We start from the raw sequence: 12,223 nt of genomic DNA, 5'->3' as shown, positions 1-12,223 counted from the left end.
GGAAATTGTCCACTTTTTTAATAAAAAAATGCAAACTTGATTCTTTATTCAGCAAGAATTTTGGTGATTAAAGATCTTCATATGTAGTCTGTTTAGATATGCTTAAGTAGTATTTAAATAGGAAACTTTTGCCAGATCTGGACATGGCAATGTTGAAACTAGAAAAATGATGAGAACTAGAAAAATGATATGAGAAATGCTTATACACTCATCTGATATTTTGAGAGAAAAAAATAATGAGTTATTGTTATCACTTGACCGGTTTCGGCGTTTGCGTTGCCGTTGCCTGGCAAAGTTTTATGTTTAGGTGACAGCTTTTCTCCTAGACTATCAAAGCTATTGTTTTAAAACTTGCAACACTTGTCCACCATCAATAGCTGACTGCTTTTTGCAAGAATTATGGCCCCTTAAGGTTTGTGCTTAGGTCAGCTTTTATCCTAAACTATCAAAGCTATTGGTTTAAAACTTGCAACACTTTTTCACCATCAATAGCTGACTCTGTACAGCTAGAAACATAACTCCATCCTGCTTTTTGCATGAATTATGGCCCCTTTTGGACTTAGAAAATATCAGATTTCTTGGTTGTTGGTGCATTTAGGTCAACTTTTCTCCATAACGATCAAAGCTATTGCTTTAAAACTTGAAGCACTTATTTGCCATTTACAGTTGACTCTGCACAGCAGGTACTGTAACTCTACATTGCTTTTTGCAAGAATTATGGCCCCTTTTGGACTTGGAAAATCAGATTTCTTGGTTAAGGTTTGTGCTTAGGTCAGCTTTTATCCTAAACCATCAAAGCTATTGCTTTAAAACTTGCAACACTTGTTCACCATCAAAAGCTGACTCTGTACAGCAAGAAACATAACTCCATCCTACTTTTTGCACTAATTATGGCCCCTTTTGGACTTAGAAAATATCATAAAAACACACAGGCAGGACAATATTTCTGTTATATGGAGACATAGAGAATATTAGGTTACTGTCTTATAAATTTAAATTTATTAAGTGAGTCGGAGAAAATATAAAAGTCGAGACTCTGCTGTGCTCTGAAGACAGTAACCTAATGTTCTATTTATCCTGCCTTCTGATCTAAAATCATTCTTTAATTAAAATTAAAAATTTACCACCAACTAGATCTGAGTCTGTCTTGCACAGAAATTAATACGCCCCACCATTACACAAACAGGTCTTTAAACTAAAAATATTGTAAAATAAAAGCAAAAAAAAAAAGGCTAACCTTGCTTTGCTTTGTGTCCGAACTCTGTTCTGCTGAACATTAAAGAATAATTTTAATTTGCTGCCAAGTGAAGTTTTGTCTGAAGTTCAGTTGAATGCCGGATTTACCCATCCTCACCAAGCAAACGATTGACGTGACTTATATACACGCCATAACACTGCTTGACAGAACAAATAGGCAAACCGTTTCCTCGATGATTTTATTCAATAACACTCTATTCCAGATGCAATATATTCCTAGATTGAAGTGCAGAAAGCTAAAATCCTGAACAAACGCTATACATGAGTCACTTTCCGTTTCTCCGAGCATTTCCGTTATAAAAACGTTTTGTAGTAATTGCAAATACGGTATGCATACACTATACATTTGTGACATGGTCTCACATACCTAATAAAAGCGTGTATATGAAAATAATTACATAAATATGTCTTTTAGCAGTTATTCTCAAAAACAAGATGGCGTCGTTTTAAAAAAAAATAATCCAAAAAGTAGTCCGCCAAGCTTTATCACTGACTAGATAAAGCAAAATTTATCTGACCCCTTGATTTTTATCCCCCCGCCAAAGGCGAAGGGGATATTAGAAATGCTCTCCGTCCGTGCGTGTGTGCGTCCGCAACGATCTTTGTCCGGAGCATAACTCCAAAAGTACTGGAGGGATTTTCTTCAAACTTCATACACTGATAGAACACATTGGGAGGAAGTGCAGTGTGCAAGAACAATAACTCTACCTTGCCTATTTTTTGAGTTATTCCCCTTTATCTTATTTTCTTAAAAAATTTTGTCCGGAGCATAACTCCAAAAGTACTGGAGGGATTTTCTTCAAACTTTATACACTGATAGAACACATTGGGAGGAAGTGCAGTGTGCAAGAACAATAACTCTACCTTGCCTATTTTTTGAGTTATTCCCCTTTATCTTTTTTTCTTAAAATTTTTTGTCCGGAGCATAACTCCAAAAGTACTGGAGGGATTTTCTTCAAACTTCATACACTGATAGAACACATTGGGAGGAAGTGCAGTGTGCAAGAACAATACTCTACCTTGCCTATTTTTTGAGTTATTCCCCTTCATCATATTTTCTTAAAACATTTTGTCCGGAGCATAACCCCAAAAGTATTGGAGGGATTTTCTTCAAACTTCATACACTGATAGAACACATTGGGGGGAAGTGCAGTGTGCAAGAACAATAACTCTGCCTTGCCTATTTTTTGAGTTATTCCCCTTTATCATATTTTCTTAAAAAAAATTGTCCGGAGCATATCTTCTTCATGCATGGAGGGATTTTGATATATCTTGGCACAAATGTTTACCACCATGAGGCGGAGTGTGTGCGCAAGAACCAGGTCCCTAGGTCTAAGGTCAAGGTCACACTTAGAGGTCAAAGGATACAAGAATAAAAACCTTGTCCGGAGCATTTCTTCTTCATGCGTAGAGGGATTTTGATATAACTTGGCACAAATGTTCACCACCACGAGACGGAGTGTCATGCGCAAGATCCAGGTCACTAGGCCTAAGGTCAAGGTCAAAGGTCAGATACAAGAATGACTTTGTCCGAAGCATTTCTTCTTCATGCATGGAGGGATTTTGATGTAACTTGGCACAATTATACACCATCATGAGACGAAGTGTCATGCGCAGTTCCCTTCTTTAGAATTACTTCCCTTTGTTGTTACTTTAAATAGCTTTTATTGTAACTTTTTCATTACTAGTCGTAGGGAAAAATCGAGACCACTTTTCTGTAGTACAACAAGCATGCTAAATCCAATTTTGAGGTGTATTTTGACCAATCTCTACCTGATAAAGATTTTTGTGTGGACTTGCAATTTTTTTTTTTTTTTTTTTTTTAAAAGATTAACTTCCTTTAGTTGTTACTATAAAAAACATTAATACTTTCAGACACTAACTTGCCAGGAACTTTAGCCTTCAATTATAATATGCCCGGCGGGGGGATTAGCCATGTCTAACATGGCTCTTGTTGCCTTTATTTTGCATGAAGGTAGGATAAAAAAAAATTAGATGAGTGTCTGCACTCGCAAGGTGGTGCACTTATATTGAATATACTATACTTGAAGTGCACAGCTTTATAACAAACAGTATTGCCTGCAATTGATCAGGCTATATTGTTTCACCTACACACCAAGTAAAATAACAGACCACATTTATGTTTTCATTAGGCTTGTTTACATATTAAACTTATTTTCAGGTGAAGGCCAAGCCAAGATCGAATTTCAACAAAGAGGCAGTGACTAGCTCAACTGCTAAAAGAATCTTTGAAGCATTGGATAAGATTCCAACCTCACCAAGTGTAAGAGTGCTTTTTTTTTAAGGTTATCAAGGTTTCTTATATATATATATATATATATATATATATATATATATATATATATATATATATATATATATATATAGTGTTGCTGTTCAGATGCATTCATTGAGAATAAACAACCTTTGCCAACTTGATTTAATGTAGGTTTTTGTTATAATCTTATGTTTTAGTATAGACATGTTTTGATTTGAAAAGAATTGTGAATAGTTTTTGTGAAGAGCTGCTATAGAATATATGTATTATACAAAAGTTTTTAAAGCCTTTTGTGACCGTATCCAGTGTCATATTCATGTCTCCCACCACACAGTGGTGTGGGAAACATATTGATTTACTCCTGTCTGTGTATGTGTGTTTCTGTCTGTCAGTCACAAAGCTTGTCCGCACTCGTAAGTCGAACATTTCTCATCTGATCTTCACCAAACTTAAACAAAATGTGTTTGACCATGAGACCTCGGCCAAGTTCAATAACTAGCCAAATTGGCCCAGGCACTTCAGAATTATGGCCCTTGAACATAATTACCAATACACAGTTGTAGACCGGTTACTCCACGGACACACAGATGTAGGCCGGTTACTCCAACATGCGAATACCAATAGGCAGCTTACTCCAGCAGTAAACAGTATATAGACAGACTTACTATTAGGCAGTTGTGGGAGACAAAGGCTTTTCTCAAAAGTACCTCTAGTATTATCTTGGTTTTGATTTAATACTAAAGACTACAGTAATTGTTACATAGTTAGGATTTAAACAATATCTAAGTTTAACATAATTGTTCTCTCTGTTTATTAATGATGGTACATCATGCCTGTTTCTGAAGTCTATAAGATTTTTCATGACAGGGTGCCATGACTGTTCCACCTTTTTTGTCAAGAAATTCCACTAGATCTTTTACAAAGAATGGACCACCAACACAGAAATTGAATATTAGTCAGGTAAGTGAGGATTAACTTAATAATTATCCCCCGCCGATGAAATTGGGAGGGGGATATTGAAATGGCGTTGTCCGTCTGTCCATCCGTGCGTGTGTGTGTGCATGCGTCCGTCCGCAGTCATTTCTCAGTAACTAGCTGGTAGAATTTCATGAAACTTAATATAAACATGAACCAACATACTGCGTTGATGCCCGTCAAGTTTTTTTTTTTATTGGTCAATTTCCCTTAGAGTTATTGCCCTTTATTTACTGAAAAATGTCCGTCTGCAGCCATTTCTCAGTAACTAGCAGGTAGAATTTCATGAAATGTGAAATAAAGATGAATCAGCATACTGGATGATGCCTGTCAAGTTTTTTTTTGAAGTAATCAATTTCCCTTAGAGTTATTGCCCTTGATTTAATGAAAAAAGCCCAAAAATGTCCTTCTGCAGCCATTTCTCAGTAACTATCAAGTAGAATTTCATAAAACTTGAAATAAACATGAACCAGCAAACTGTGATGATGCCTGTCAATTTTATTTATTTTTTTTATTTGGTTTCCCTTAGAGTTATTGCCTTTTAATTGTTTAAAAATCCACAGATTTGTACATAACAAACCAACTAATTGGTAGAATTTTATTAAACTTCTTTTATTCTTTTCCATGAACGTTTATTATAAACATGTGAAGTTGTGTACCCCCACGTGGTCACCACCTTGCCTTGGTCACCCCCACCCCCACAAAAAAAAGCATTCCTTTTAAATATTTTTTTTAACCATCCATGAATATTTTATCAACATGCAATGATGTACCGTTCCCCCACCTCACTCTCCACTCAGTCATGCATCACCCCCCCCCCACCAATATATATATATTTTTTTCCATTTTTAATTTCCATCAGTATATATAATCAACATGTGAAGTTTTATACTCTCACCCAGTCACGCCCGCTGCCCCGCCCATCACCCCCCCCCCACACTAAAAAAAAAAAAGCATTCATTTTCTGTTAAAATGATTTTGACTAATGAAATTATTTGCTTCTTAGTAACATATCCTGAACTTTTTGCCGGGTATATCTTTTTGCCATTCCTTACCACAAACCCTTTCGGCTGGGGATACCATTTCATTGAATTTGCTTGTTACATTAAGTTTAGATTTTGTTTTACCTCAGCTATTGTTTATACATGGTGCTTATGTTGAGCTTTTAGGATCGTTGGATGTTAGTCATAATCCGCAATTCCTTTAAAGAATATCTGCTAAACCACTATACCGACTTCAACCAAACTTCACAGGAATGTTCCTTGGATGGTCCCCTTTCAGATTCTTTAAATCTAGGTCATCCATGCAGAATTTTGGTTGCCATGGCAATCAAAAGCAAAAACTTTATAAACCTCCTTTGAAACAGTTACTGCTTGGCCGATTTCAAAATAATTTTTCTTGGGTGACCCTCTTCTAAATTCTTTCAGATCATTCCATTTCAATAAAAAAACAGGCAACCAGGGGGCGGGGCTAGTTTACCATATATGACTATTTGGAAAAGTTAGAATCTTCTTCTCTCAAACTGCTAGCCCACATTCAAAATGAATGACGGTAATGTTCCTTAGGTTACCTTCTACCAATTTTTACCACATTCATTCAGGTCATGTTGACTTGTTAATACACATGGCTGCTTGAGGATGGGGCTAGTTTAATTTCTGTATATGACTTTATGGAAAATAAAACAAAAATCTGAAATTGATGGCTTGTTTAAAAAAATATTTTCTTAGCAATTTTCCTTGGGAAACCCTCTACTAAATTCCTTCAAATCATTCTGTTTCATTAAAAACATGGCCAACAGGGGCAGGAGCTAGTTTTTCTAGAAAATTTTGAAAATCTACACTGAAGCTGCTGGGCAGATTTTAAAGTAACTTCACAGCATTGTCCTTTGCTCCAAAATTATTGAATCTAGTTGTGAATGTCAGATGAGTGGTCTAGAGTGGTCATGGCCCTCTTATTGAATTAATTAACCTATGACAAATGTTAAATATATATTGAATTGTGATGGTAAGGTTTCAGTACAAAAGAAGAAAAATGTTGTTATTCTTTATATGTTTACTAAATACAAGAAAATACAAGAAAGTCTGTATTTTTTTCTGTTGTTTAAAAGTTTTGTCATAATTGCCTCTGTGTAATGCCTTTGCATAAATGAGAAAAAATGTTTACTTATTTTAGGCCCGGATCCAGAATTTTTAAAATATAGGTATGAAATGATGGCCTCTGGTGCATTTTTTATCCCCCGACAAAAGTCGGAGGGATATAGCTTTGGCGTTGTCCATCCGTCCTTCCGTCCAGCTTTCCGTCCGTCCGGAGCCATATCTAGGAAATGGTTGGGAATATTTATTTAAAACTTCATATACATGTTCACCACTATGAGTTCTTGCGGCCCGTCAAGTTTCAGTCAGATTGCCCAAGTAACACCAGAGTTATGGCCCTTAGAAGTTTCTAGTGTTAACTATATAGGGTACTATAAATATGGCAATTTCTGCATCATAACTTTTGATATATTTCACCTAGAACTATGAAACTTAAACAGAATTTAGATCACCATAATGTGAAATTGCCCTTTAATTGTATAAAAATCCACATATTTGTACATAACAAACTTACCATTTGGTAGAATTTCATTAAATTTCTTTCATTCTTTTCCATGAACATTTATTGTAAACATGTGAAGTTGTGTACCCACACCTGGTCACACCCTTACCTTGATCACACACCTCCCCAACTATCCCCCGACCCCCCCCCCCACACACACACCAGAGACACCAGAGTTATGGCCCTTAGAAGTTTCTAGTGTTAACTATATAGGGTACTATAGATATGGCAATTTCTGCATCATAACTTTTGATATATTTGACCTAGAACTATGAAACTTTAACAGAATTTAGAGCACTATAATGTGGTTGTGCACAGACAACTTTGTATTCACACATTGATTATATTCTATCATTTTATTGAACCATCATGGCTTAATATTAGTTGTAATTGATATATTTCCATTCCCTTTTTTTTTTTTTTAATGTTCAAACCTTCAACATGTTAAGTTGTGACTGCACAAACCTTGCCCTCAGTCATGTTTAAGATATCTTACCTGTGTTCTCTTAAGGACATCTGATCTTTTAAGTTCAAATGTACATGTAAAACAGCAACACCTGGTGCCAAACCACTCAAAGACAATATTTCATTCAAGTTAAACTTCAAGCTCACATTTCAATTAACTGCATTTAATTTTAAAAGCTAAGCTTATTACAGTAAGCATATCCCATTCAAAATAAATTCTTTAGTCAGGATCAAAGTATCATACATTTATTATGTACTCTATAATTAAACATTTGTTTTCTGTTAAATTGATTTTGACTAATGAAATTATTTGCTTCTTATTAACATCCTTAACTTTTTGCCGGATATATCTTTTTGCCATTCCTCACCACAAACCCTTTCGGCGGGGCATACCAATTCATTGAATTTGCTTGTTAATCTAAATTTTAAGGAATGGGAGCGGGTACTTTGCTCTTTATAATGGGGTCAGGTGGGGGTTTCTCCCTGCAAAATATTCAAATATAGATATGTAATGGTTGCCTTTGGTGCATTTTTGGGTCTAAATTTTCAGAAAATAGTATTCCTTTGCCAAAAAAGTTGGGTGAATATAAGTTACTTCTCAGCAAACTGGGATGGGGGGAAGGCATAGGCCTCCTGGACACAGCCCTGAATCTGAGCCTGCTTGTTTGTCACTATGGTATTATTAATACATGTAATATGGTTCATGATATGAATTTAAATTTTAGATTAAGTCAGTGAAATGGACTTTACATTTTGAAGCATTTGCCTTTGATATAGGTTCCAGGAGAAACCATTAGCAGGGCTACAAGACTGGATACAGACGTTTTGAATAGTGAAGCTAGGACACCTGCTGATGAAATGAGAGTGAATTTGTACAACAGGGACAATGCTTCAGCCAGATCAGCTGTAGAAGACAACACTGTAAGATAATTATAAGACAGCAGAGAAAGCTTCTTATGACATGACTTTTATTGAATTATTGAAAAAATATAGTAATATATATCTGGTATTTTTGCAGTGAAAAATTCCAAACATATTGTTCACTGGTAAGAAATGAAAGTATAAAATAGTTAAAATTTCAATAAGAAATCAACAAGATGGTAAAACATGAAATAAAAAGATTTTTGTCACTGTTTAGGCCATAGATTAACCTAGTTTTTGAAGAAATTCTGACAGATTTTTGAGATGCCCTGTAATTTGTAACAAAGTGTTAAAATTTCAAGCGTCTTACCTGTTTATAGCTCCCTGAGCACTTGGTGTTAGAGGAGAACTATTATGATTGCCTTGTGTCATTTGTGTGCTGTCATTGAGAATTGAACTGTTATTACACTCGAGACAATTTTAGCCCAATCTTAATGGAACTGAGTGGAATATTTCCTTTAGAAAAAAATCTTGAACCAGTTGGATACTGGGTCATCTGGGGTCAGAAACTAGGTCCGTAGGTCAGATAATAGAAATACTTTGTTAACACTCAAGACATTTTTGTCGAGCCCGTAAGGGAGCGAAGACATAGTTGTCCAAATGGCTGTTTGGTGTATGGGCCTGCATGCGTCTGTGCGTCCGTCCGGATTTCTTTGTCTGGATTATAAATTTGTCATTGATTGTGGGATTTTAAAATAACTTGTCACAGTTGTTCACCACCATCAGACGGCGTGTTGGGTGCAACACCCATGTCAACATCTTAAAGGTCAAGGTCACACTTGGAGTTTAAAGGTCAAATATGGCTATAATTTACCTTGTCCGGACAATAACTTCTTCATTGAATGTGGGATTATAAAATAACCTGGCACAATTGTTTACCACCATGATATGGTGTGTCGCGTGCAACACCGGTATCAATATCTTAAAGGTCAAGGTCACATGTGGAGTTTAAAGGTCAAATATCGCTGTAATTTACCATGTCCGGAAAATAACTTCGTAACTAGGTCAGTAGGTCAGATAATAGAAATACTTTGTTAACACTCAAGACATTTTTTCTAGCCCGTAAGGGAGCGAAGACATAGTTGTCCAAATGGCTGTTTGGTGTATGTGCGTGCGTGCGTCAGTGCTTCCGTCCGGATTTCTTTGTCCGGATCATAAGATGTGGGATTTTAAAATAGCTTGGCACAGTTGTTTACCACCATGAGATGGTGTATCGCGTGCAACACCGGCATCAATATCTTAAAGGTCAAGGTCACACTTTGAGTTTAAAGTTCAAATATGGCTATAATTGACCTTGTCTGGACAATAACTTTGTCATTGATTGTGGGATTTTAAAATAACCTGGCACAATTGTTCACCACCATAAGACTGTGTGTCTCGTACAACAACCACATTAATGTCTCAAAGGTCAGGTCACACTTAGAGGTGAAAATTCAAAAATAGGGTATGTTCTTATAATAAATGTCTCATTCACACATTGATTATATTCTATCATTTTATTGAACCATCATGGCTTAATATTAGTTGTAATTGAGAATTTTAATACAGTTGGACAATTTCAGAAGTGCCATTTATGGCTTAACTGTTTGAATTTTAAGGAGGGCTATTGTACTCTTGTTGGCATCGGTGTTGACATCTGACAAGTTTCATAGGATTCCACTCGAAAGCATTCTTTTAATAGTATCATAAATGTCAGTCCTTTTGACAGCTGGCAGGCTCAACATGTTCGTGGGCATCTAGTTTTTAATGCCCCTGAAGGGAGGCATATAGTTTTTGAACCGTCTGTCGGTCTGTCCGCAATTTTCGTGTCCGGTCCATATCTTTGTCATCCATGGATGGATTTTCAAATAACTTGGCATGAATGTGTACCACAGTAAGACGACGTGTCGCGTGAAGACCCAGGTCCGTAGCTCAAAGGTCAAGGTCACACTTAGACGTTAAAGGTCATTTTTCCTGATAGTGCATTGATGGGCGTGTCCGGTCCATATCTTTGTCATCCATGGATGGATTTTCAAGTAACTACGCATAAATGTGTGGCACAGTAAGACAACGTGTCGCGCGCAAGACCCAGGTCTGTAGCTCAGAGATCAAGGTCACACTTAGACGTTAAAGGTCTTATTTCATGATAGTGCATTGATGGGCGTGTCTGGTCCATATCTTTGTCATTCATGCATGGATTTTAAAATTATTGGGCATGAATGTGTACCACAGTAAGACAACGTGTCGCGCGCAAGACCCAGGTCCGTAGCTCAAAAGTCAAGGTCACACTTAGACGTTAAAGGTCATATTTCATGATAGTGCAATGATGGGCATGTCCGGTCCATATCTTTGTCATTCATGCATGGATTTTAAAATAACTACGCATGAATGTGTGGCACAGTAAGATGACGTGTTGCGCGCAAGACCCAGGTCCGTAGGTCAAAGGTCCTAAACTCTTAACATCGGCCATAACTATTCATTCAAAGTGCCATCGGGGGCATGTGTCATCCTATGGAGACAGCTCTTGTTGTATGTGATTTACATGAAAGATGGTCAGAATGTTTCTCTTGAAGAATTCTATTTGAAGTACAAATCTGGGTCATTAGGGTTTGAAAACTAGGTCACTGAGTCAGAGCATAATAGAAACCTTGTTAACTCTGGAGAGGCTACATTTTCTACCCTGATTAACATGAAACATGGTCAGAATGTTTGACTTTTGGAAAGCTTGTTCATGCTAAGTGGTTAGATGGAGGTACTATGGGATGGTGTTGGTTATCTGTCAGTCTGATAGTAATTTTACAGACAGTTCAGAATGTTCCGACCTAACGAAGATTCTTGGTAGGCACCTTGTTTTGTGCAAATTTTGATTGGTGCAGCAGCACTCTTGTTCATTATAAGGTTTCCAATGATGTTTTTGTAGGACTTTTCTACCTTTTCAGTATGTCACAAAGACTATGTCTGTTGTTATTTTTTGGCAATTTTTTTTTTTTTGGAAAATATTGCCAATTTTGAGACAGAATGATTTAGGATAGGCCTTAAGAATAATACAATGACGGCATTGTAAAAGTTTTGAAAACTCTTGTGTTTTTTAGTGGTTAAAGCTGAAGTTTTAATCTTGACTCGATTTAAAGTAATTCTGAATATCAAAACATTAAATATTTTAAGGTCATATTTGCATGTATGAGAAAAAAATGCAGTACAATTAAAACAATTTGATGACCTTTAATATGTTTTGTCAGATATTTTGAATTAAGTCAGTAGAGGTCTGCAAATGAGCAAAATGTCAGGAAAATTCAAGAATTAATTTCAAAGAACTACAGGAATTGTCTTTAGTTTTAAAATATGATGTAAATAGATTTAATTTATTTTTTTATAATATAATTTGGATTTATTAGTTAATGAATTGGATATATTATTTAATACCATAAAAGCAACGTGGATAAACATGTGTAAGCTGTATCTGAATCTTGAAAAATAAATTAGAAAGTAAAGAAAAAGCCTATACTGCTTTGTGTGATCAAATAGTAGCTTTCAGTAGCTGTGATTATTTGAGATAATGTATGCTTAAAATGTTACTATTCATTCTGTAAGTAAATTATATCAAAAATGCTGTTGCTGAAAAAACTTTTACTTTGATTTCAAGGTACATCTTCAAACAGAAAATCAAGGATCAGCAGATACAGGTAATTGTCATTTTAGATTTTAGAATTAGCTTTGTAAGAAAATGACTGATGCTTTGTTTTAAAAGATTTT

General features: G+C 35.9%; 1 protein-coding gene across 4 annotated transcripts in view; it reads left to right on the top strand.

The window, feature by feature from the left end:
• LOC123532066 (ankyrin repeat domain-containing protein 12-like) overlaps positions 1-12,223 on the top strand; it is a 64,488-nt gene that overhangs the window by 47,086 nt on the left and 5,179 nt on the right. For all 4 annotated transcript variants that reach the window (XM_053518694.1, XM_053518693.1, XM_053518692.1 and 1 more), the window contains exons 13-16: positions 3,440-3,541; positions 4,403-4,495; positions 8,348-8,491; positions 12,114-12,153. In XM_053518694.1, coding sequence (XP_053374669.1) covers positions 3,440-3,541; positions 4,403-4,495; positions 8,348-8,491; positions 12,114-12,153 — 379 coding nt within the window. The remainder of the gene's footprint in view (positions 1-3,439; positions 3,542-4,402; positions 4,496-8,347; positions 8,492-12,113; positions 12,154-12,223) is intronic.

Source organism: Mercenaria mercenaria, chromosome 11 (assembly GCF_021730395.1).
Source record: "Mercenaria mercenaria strain notata chromosome 11, MADL_Memer_1, whole genome shotgun sequence".
Classification (NCBI taxonomy): domain Eukaryota; kingdom Metazoa; phylum Mollusca; class Bivalvia; order Venerida; family Veneridae; genus Mercenaria; species Mercenaria mercenaria.
The sequence above is the reverse complement of the archived record's forward strand: the minus strand, read 5'-3'. Positions and strand labels throughout refer to the sequence as shown.